The following is a 9428-nucleotide window of genomic DNA, read 5'->3' on the forward strand; positions in this document are numbered from 1 at the left end:
TTAAGTTATTTTTGTCATTGTTGTCTCCATTCCCAGTTTTAAACTTCATCTTTCTCAGATCCCTCCAAACAAGATGGGGTTTGTTCCAGTCACTTCTCATTCATGGCTTTAGGTACCCCTCAGCAAACAAGTTCTACGTAAAAGCAGCATCTCCAAGGAACAGCAGTGATGGCTTCTAAGAACTGCCCCATCCTCGCTCTGCAATGTCAGCATGTAGGCAAGAGTACACAGAGCAGTCAAAATCTATCAGTGTTTTAAAGCTTTACTAAATGGAAGGAAAAAGCACACTGGGTGGAAAGCAGACTCTTATGAAAATACTTTAATGATGATACAGTCCCACTGTCCTCAGATATAGGACACTGAAGAAGGAGCTGAGCAAAGGATTGTTAACTAAGGCAGCAAGATTGTCTTAGTTTATTGCACAGGAGCTTTCAAAGTTCATTACAGACCATTATGCACAGTGAACCACAGGGCACCAGTCCTGCCTCTACTACATCATTTTGTTAATTGTCAGTGACAGATTCAATCCATATGTTCAGAATTCATCTCTCTTTTTCCTTACAGGTCACTTTTTATGTTGACATTACCTTAAATAATTAGTTACAACAACCAAAATCATAACTGCATCATACTTGACTATTAGGAGATTATTTTTGGTCCCTGCACGATGTAGTATCTTATATCACATTAAAAAAAAAAAAAAAAAAAAAAGGCTAAAACTGTTTCAGTGATATCAAGTATATTGCAAATTCATTTAAAAATAAATAAGGCAGTTGCAGCTACATGATCTACTGTCAAGAAATGTGTAATTGCTAAGTATTTTTAGCTGAGTTTGCTCTGTAAGGCACAACACCAGTGCAAGTCTGGTGGACGGTTTACTCTGTCCGAAGCTCCTGAAGCTGCAGGGATGGGGCTGCCCAAGGCAAAGCATGCCAACAAGAGGTCTCAGGAGCTCTGCACCTCGCCCCAGGAGCCTGGTACACAGTAAACACTAAAGAATACTTTCAGTGGTTCCAAAGCCAATCACTTTGCTTAGAGTACCATGCGGCCCATGCTCTCAAGGGCTGGTCTCGTCTTCCGCATTTCTTCATCACACTTCGTTATGCCAGTTATCACCAACTATAAGAAACGGTGCATTCTCTGTGTAGAAGGTGTGAGTTGTTAGACAATAACCGGCCTCTCGCTGCAACAGAGCTATAGGAGACTAACCTCTTGAATCACCTGCTTAGCACTAAGAGCAGAAAACAATGCACTCCTGCCTTTGCATATTTAAATGCAATGCCTGAGAGCACCCGAGCACCTGCGCCCCCAGCATCTAAACACAATCAGGGCTTGTTTCCCTGCACACCCCCCACCAAGAGCAGTTCGGAGGCACTGCTGGAAGATCCCTGGCCCTGAAATCAGAGCCAAACGCGTCGTTCCCCCTTCCTTCGAAAGGCGGTGGTGCACCTTTGGCTGGGGGCTGCAGGCCGAGCGGGACACACTGACTCGCAGACAGGGCCGGGGAAGGCACGGAGACCCCGGGTAGCACCTTCGTGCCAGTCCACCGCGGTTCAGGGCGGGGGGTGTCCATTGGTATCATCGTTAAGGCAATCACGTCGTCCCTCGATTGGAAGCGTCGCTCCCCATCACGCACGCAGTCCCATAGGCCTCCGCTCGCCGCCGGCTGCTCGCCGCGTACGGGGCTGCCCCGAGGCCGTGCCCCCCGCGCGGGGCCGAGGAGCGAGGCCAGCCCCCGGGGCTGCTCTCCCCCCGGGGCTACTCGCCCTCAGGGGCGGCGCGCCCGGGCTCTGCTCCGTCGAAGACCTCGGTGCCGTCGGCCAGCAGCGAGGCGCGCACCTTCCGCCGCTCCTTGAAGCGGCCCGAGTGCGAGACGCGGAGGCTCCGTCGGGCCGCACCGCCCGGCCCCGGGGGCTCCCCGCTGCCCAGCGCGGGGGGCGGCTCCTCCGGGGAGCCGGGGCTGGGGGGCGCGGCGGGGGGCTCCGCGGGGGGCGACGGGGCGGCCGCGGCTTCTTTGTGCTTCTTCTTGCCGGTCAGCGACTTCCACCAGTGCCCCGCCGAGCCGCTGCCCTTCACGGCGGCGGGGGCGGCGGCGGTGGCCGCGGCGCTGTCCGCCATCGCGACGCGGAGGTTTCTGCGGGAGAGAGGGGCGGCCGTCAGAGCGGGAGGGCTGAGGGCGAACGGACAGCGAGCGCCGAGCCGAGCGCAGGTGAGCAGAGGACCGGCGGCGGGGACGCGGAGCGGAGCGACGGCTCGGAGGGGCTCTCCCTCCCACCCTCCATCCACTGACCTGAGGAACGCTCTTCTCTCCTCCCGCCGCTACGCGTCCATGGCCGGTGAGCCGGCAGCTACGGCGGTGCGGCGCGGCTCGGCCCGGAGGTGGGCGGGCGGGCGGGCGGCAGGTGTGGGCGGGGCGGCGGCCCCGGGAGGCGGCGGGAACCGCGCACCTGCCCCGAGCTCCGGCCCGGCCCGGGCTGCCGCGGGGGTCTCCGGCTGCGGGGCCGGAGGGGCGGAGGTTGGGCGACTCACCGCTTTGGGACGGGGTTGGTGGCACCGCTGAAATGAAAGGGCGAGAAGGAGGGGGCACTGCGGGGCGGTGCTCGGGTAAGGCAGCACCGCAAGTGCGTAATGAAATACAGGGCTGCAGGTGCGGTGTTGGCTGGGCTGAGGCTGTGACACGGTGTGCGTTTTTTAGGTGCACGTGATGGCTGTGTGCAGATGAGCGCTTTGTAGGCTGGTCTTTAGTTGGGCATCTTTAAAAAGTGAGTGCAGTAGTTGTAATGCTGAGAAAAGAAAAGCAGTGCAATGTGGTATTTATGCTTATTATATTTATGTGAGACTTTGAATTGTTGTGTGATGCTGGCCACTGAAATATAGAATAGAATCATTACAGTTGGAAAAGACCACTAAGAACATCAAGTCTGGCCATCACCACATCCCCACTGCGCCACTGACCGCGTCCCTCAGTGCTGCACCTGCACAGCTCTTGAACACCTCCAGGGGTGGTGAATCCACCCTGGCAGCCTGTGCCACTGCATCACCACTTCTGAGAAGAAATTTTCCTAATATCCAACATGAACCTGGTTGCACCTCCCCTGGTGCAACTCGAGGCCATTCCCTCTTGTCCTATCGCTGTTACCTGGGAGAAGAGGCTGACCCCCACCTCGCTTCAACCTCCTTCGGGCAGTTGTAGAGAGTGATGCAGTCTCCCCTGAGCCTCCTCTTCTGCAGACAACAATTCCAGTTCCCTCAGCTGCTTCTCATAAGGTCTGTGCTCCAGATCCCTCATCAGCTTTGTTGCCCTTCTCTAGATGCTTTGAGGGCCTGGGTATCATTCTTGTAGTGTGGGGTCCAAAACTGAACAGAGTACTTTTTTTTTCATTCAGCCAGAAAGGAGAAAAAAGATTTGCCATGTCTTCAACTCAGTGATTAGTCCTTTGGAGAATCATGACATGTAAAATTCATGTGATTCCTAACATCCCTCTGGTCTGCCACCCTCTCTGTTATTCACGGCTGTTTATGGAACAGTTTGTGAAGCAGTGTGACCTTTTAGCCTTCTCTTCTTTGCAGCCCAACCTCTGCCACTGCCTGGCCCACAATGATGAGACATCAAGACTGGAGAATGCAAGTGATTGCACAAGGAGACAGGGTGTGCGCTTACACTGCTCTGTAAACTGCTCTCTTCAAACACAAAGGGTTTGGGACTGGGAAATGTGCATATATATACACACTTGAAAGTACTCTGTCATACAGAAAAAAAATAATATTCAGGAATAAACCAGTAACTTCTACCAAGAAAAGAATTGCATCCTCGCAAGTAAACAACTCTCATTTTCTGAGATTCATAGCATCAGGGCATTGGACTCTGAAACCACAGGATCCAGTTTCCTGCAATGAGTATGACCCATTGCTATGCTATGTGTTTGTATCTGTGTGTTTGTGGAGAAAGAACACAAGCATTTCTCCTCTCCTTGTGTTTTCAAAAGTGCGAGGAGTAAGTAAGGGAAATTTGTGCAGTTATTAACCATCCTTTTCACAGAGTGTTACAGGTTGACATTTATAGTTTCCACCCTGGTGTAGACTTACACAAAACATCACTGATATTATCTTTTTATTTTACTTTGATTACCATAGACCTGATTTCTCAGCTGACTTAACAAAAAATTCATCAGTTTTCTATGAACCTTGCAATGAAGGACGTTTGTCTTTTTTGGCACATTATTGAAAGCAGGGTCTCCTGAAAGGGGACAAGCCATTGGGAAAGCTTGGTAAGAGTTGGTGTGTATGGGTGCTCTGCCTGAAAGTCACTGCTTTAAACAGCCATAGTACAATTGAGATTGTCACTAAGATTAGTGTTTATGCAAAAACAGCCCAGACCGACAGTGAAAAATGTTTGTTCTGCCCCTTACTGCATCGGTACTTGCTGTGTTACTTCATATGCATATACTAATCAAACTGATACAAAAAGAAAGCAAAACAGTCAAACATTCTATCAATACTTTGAAGTTAGATTGTAGTTTCCTATTATGACTGTTGAGGTTAAATTCTATTCTTTTTTGGAGGAAGCAACAGCACATAACAGCTAATGTGGTTCTGTAGTCTCAGCTAGAGTATATGTGTAGGATTATAGCAGACACCACAGTATGTTGCTAAAGGAAACTGTAGGGCCTATTCTTCTATACTGTAACATGCTCCTTTTGAGTATGATTGGACCATACTGATATCAGTATGTCAGCCTACTAATTATGGTTAATTATAACCAAGGTACAGGAAAAGACCACAAGAAGATATGGACATGCATGGTTTAGTGAACATGGTGGTGATGGATCTACTGATTGGACTAGATGATCTTAGAAGTCTTTTCCAACCTTTATGATTCTACAATTCTATGATTCTATGGTAAAAATTGGCTCCCATCTACATCAGGATGTCTGCTCTGAAGAAGTCAGCAATGTTGTCAATTCTTCAAGCTTTCGATTTCCAAGTGCTGGCAGCATTTCAAACCTTCGCCTTTGCTATAACCACAGTGAAGGACTCCAGCTGTTTTGTAGCAGGGAACATTTTCCCTCCTAACACCAGATTGCTGGTTAATACTGTGGACTGCAGCATCCTGTAAAAAATCAAGCATTTCACACCCAGCCTATGACTGTCTTGGCAAAAAAACCCATAAGAGGTGGAGAGTGAGTTTGAAATCTGTGACTCCTGAATTGGTCTTAGTGCTAATGGTGACTCCTTTGTTTGATTTTGCCCTAATGTCATTTAATACTCACTGCTCAGGCATGGTTTGGAGACTGTAAGAGCAAAGATTTACTTCCTCTATACAGAACAGACAAAACAACATCAATTTGTCTCCCTCCACAGTCCTCCAGAGTTATTGCAATAGGTTGTGTGCCCTCAACAGCACAATGTACAACCGCTCCTCATGCTGCAGTCTAGGACATGCACTGAACAACCTCAGCTCAGGGACTGAATATACCAGTTTGATGGGCTGCAATTTGGTGCCTTTTACGCACCAAATGACAATTTTTGATTCAGTGTCTCTAGAAAAATTTCAAAGGCCACAGTGACACCTTGGGGCCTAAGGGGACCTTAGTTAAGTCCTGTGTAAAGTGGACAGAGAAAGTCTGTGCTGCTTGGCTTGGGAGAAGTCCTTAGCTCTGTTTTATTGAGTGATACAGATGTAGTCTTAAGTTTCCTAATCTCACCTCCAGCAATAGCCCAGACAGTATCCTTACATGGGCCCTGATGGTAGCTTTATGAAAGGAGCTAGCCCTGTGGATGAATCAAGAACATTAGCTTGTGTTAATGCTAGTGATCTCTGTCATTCAATGGAGAATTCAACTTCATGCATAAATTCAGCTCAGAGCACAACAGACTGAAACTTCATCCTAACAATTTGCATGCCTAAAATGAAGGGCCAAAGCTTCAGGTAAACAGACCATAAAGCACTAATGCCTATCATCACAGTGTATGAATAGAGACGTTACATCCACATATATTGGCATTAACTCTGATTCTCTTCTTAGGCTTCAGATTTCCTAAGTTTAATGTTAATTCCTACCTCTATTATAACTGTTAGACTTGGGTCTACAACACTTGCTCTCTTCCCTCTTGTCCCCCAGTAGCTGTCCCTTACTGACATCAGCCCTGTTCCTAATACTGAGGGCTGTGCAGCATCCAGTAACAAAACAAGTTCCTCAGTATTGGATTCCTAACCTAACCCTAACCTCAGCTCCTTGTTATAAATACCTGTGTACCCTAGGCTTCCTTCTTATGTTCTTGGGCAGCAGCACATAGTAAATTGGACCTTCGTGCACATTGGACATACACATACCCGCCTGATAGTAGAATAAAAAATAAGGTATCTTCAAATACTGTCAGCAGCAATTAGCATTCTTCAGGATCCATAGCTCCTAACCCTAAATTTAACCTTAGTCCTCATTCTAACCTTCTTATTAATATTGACAAATGGCTGATACTTTTGAGAAAATGGACAACACTGACTCCTTGTCAGGCCCAACAGGACCATACATGGAATTCAGCTTCCAACATCCTGAGGTAAGCTTGGTTCACAACACTCCCATAAGTAACATAAACAGAACCCTGACAAGTTCTTCATTTATAACTCCTTGCTTATTTCTATTGCAGCTTATAAGGTACAGGCCCCAGTGGACACATTCTACCTAACTGTAATCTTTACACCACCCTGCAGTAATTCAGGTCCTTTGGGCTGGATTATTTAAATTACGGATCCCAGCTTTAGTCACAGCATCAGCATAATTACAACCAGAAGACCATGCCTTCAGGGAAAGAGTATAAGGTATGGGCCTAGTAAGATCCACTGATGTCATAAATACTCAGGCCCTACAGCACTCAGCAATAACCACCATTTCTTAAGGTTTAGATTTCTGAATTTTAACCATGATCTTTGCTTTAATCAAGGAATTAATCTCTACTAGCTAAAGAACATAAGATGTACTGATGCTTTTACTCTCTTATCTCAACAAGATAAGAGTCTCTTCATTGCCTTTAGATAGCTTGGGAAGATAGAACAACTATTTTGCTTTGAGGATCCAGTTAGATGGCATTCTTCTTGTGTAAGTGTGAATTACCTTCCTGCTCAGTTTTCATCGGTTCCTGGCTACTGGCAGTGGGGTCTGTCTGTTGGCACTCAAATCTCCCTCCCTTTTCTGCAGACCTTGAGTCTGTACTTGTCAATAAAGAAATATGAAGGACAGGTTCTGTCCTGCCGGAGCTAAGCTGTGTGTGGGAGCAGCTGGAGGTCCCACTGCTGTGGGCTGTCTTCTCCTCAAGGTGTGATGGGAGATGGGAGAGCAGCAGCCAAGGTGGGCTCAGGCAGTGTCCTCTCTGCACTCGCATGAGCCCTGGTGGTGTCCTGTGCCAACAAGGTTAGGCAGCTCCCAGTGTCCTGCCTGTACAGACCTGCACTGTGTGTGCTTGAGCTTATCACAGAAGGCATGATTTCTCCACGTGCTCTGCAAACTGCTTGCAGTACCTATGCTCACTTTCACCTCTTTGGCAATGGGACTTTAAGCTTTCTTTCAACCTAGCTGATTATTACCACAGGCACCTCTCTAAGGGTTTTGCAAGATACGCACTCACAGATCTGTCCAAAATTTGGCAGTCACACACTGCTCAGGTCTCTCCTCAAACAGCTCATCTCAGAAGAGATCCCAAACCTGATATAGCCCTTCCCAGTGTCTTAGGTCAAGTGTTTGCAGATCTGCCTTCTCATCTGTGTGTCTTCAGGCTACTGCATGCACAAGAAACTGCAATCTTACTTTTTGCTTAGAAATCAAATCACCTGTTCTGTAGCTTAAACTGGAATCAGCATACAGAGCAGTGGAGTTGAGAGCAAAGCTGTTTCCTTTGTAACTTGTAAATTTTCCCATAGAAACTGTCTGTAGGCTCTTTGTTTCTCTTTTTGCAAATTATTCCCCAGTAACTTTTGAATCTTTTGTCCAATTTCAGTGATATTTGACTGTGGGAGAGAGAAGGAATTAAGTTTCGTGACAACTAATGTCTGAATAGAAGAGCCCACATCAGAGCCCCCAGACCCAGCATCTTGGCTAAAGAGATCCCTGGGCAGCTCCCCATCCAGCCTTGCACTCAGTTTGGAGGGAGGCACAGCATGTGCTGCCTCTTGTCCAGCATGGGATGGGACAGCTATGCAGCAGGGGACTTCAGGGATGGAGGTGAGGAAACCAACTGGGCATAAGAGGAAAGGCATAGCTCTGCAGTGTGTGGGACACAGCTGTAATTTATCAGGCTGCACTGTTCTCATGAAACATTTCCTTAAGTTTTCCCGTGAGATTCAAAATATTTAAACCAGTCAGCTTTGAGTCTCACAGTGATTCTGCCACAAAGAAAAGACTTCAGCAGTTCCACAAAACTGATGAAAGTGACTGCCTTATAAATCATTAACTCCAAGCAATGCTTTATTAGCACAACTAAGACGTTTCTGCTGTATGGGAGGTGAGTCATCTCAGTGCGATATGTGCAGCGACCAGCTTTGTTGGGGTGTAGGGCAGCTTGCACCCTGCCAGGAGATGGGGCTTGCTGACTGGCAGATGGCAGCCCTTGCAGCAGCCAACCAAAGTTCTTCTCAAGGACCTGGAGAAGAATGAGGCTCTGACACTGGACTGTGCTCAGGTGGCTTGCCTGATTCCCAGGCCATGTGGCTGTGTCCTGTGTTAGGTGAAGGGAGCCTACTATCTTCACAGCAAGCACCCGAAGACACTTGTCCCACATTAGCTGAGTAGGCATGGACAGTCCATTGGCTGTTTGGGCTTTGAGGTGCAGAACTGTATTCAGCACTCCACTGAACATATGAGAAACTCCTGCCCCTCTAGAGATGCTATTGCTTGGGTATTTCTGAACATACTGCTTGAATCCTTAGGCTGCGACATGTGTTAAAGATCCCAGACTATCAGACATGCAAAGACTACCAGTTTGCCAATGGGAGAGGGGAAGGAAGGAACAGAAACAGAACTGCCTGTCTTCCTGCAAAAATAAGAATTATGGCACTAGAATTCTGTTTCTGCCTTTATGAAATAACACACTACTGGACAAGCTAGAAAAAAATAAAGAAAATAATTGCTAGGCAAACGTCTGCATTCAAGGGAGTAGAAAACTGCTATGCTTACATTGATTTTTGGAAAGCATTATGATGGATTGAATTGGTATTTTTTATTCTATGCTTGCTAGAAGTTTTACACAGAGGTGCTTTGGAGTGATTGCAGTAAATCCTGGTGCACGGAGGCTTGGCTGCATGGGGTTCTAAGCACCCATCTGAAACTGCTTGCCTCAATTAAGCTCTTTTGCATTTTCCAAGTGTTTTCCAGCCATGCCAAGACAGTAGTTAGTAAGTGATTGATTTTCATTTGGCAGTTTGCCATGTAGTCAGT

The 9428-nt window shown here is 47.5% G+C and overlaps 1 protein-coding gene across 1 annotated transcript; it reads right to left on the reverse strand.

Annotated features, from left to right (window-relative positions):
• Positions 1 to 695: 695 nt before the first annotated feature.
• On the reverse strand, positions 696 to 2403 carry PRR15 (proline rich 15). The gene is made up of 2 exons (XM_031590020.2): positions 2291 to 2403; positions 696 to 2134 (listed from the first exon to the last, which is right to left on the reverse strand). The coding sequence occupies exon 2, from the start codon at positions 2116 to 2118 to the stop codon at positions 1759 to 1761; it is 360 nt and encodes a 119-aa protein (XP_031445880.2). The 5' UTR covers positions 2119 to 2134; positions 2291 to 2403; the 3' UTR covers positions 696 to 1758.
• Positions 2404 to 9428: the final 7025 nt, after the last annotated feature.

This window comes from Phasianus colchicus, chromosome 6, assembly GCF_987193195.1.
Source record: "Phasianus colchicus chromosome 6, bPhaCol1.hap1.1, whole genome shotgun sequence".
NCBI classification, from domain to species: Eukaryota; Metazoa; Chordata; class Aves; order Galliformes; family Phasianidae; genus Phasianus; species Phasianus colchicus.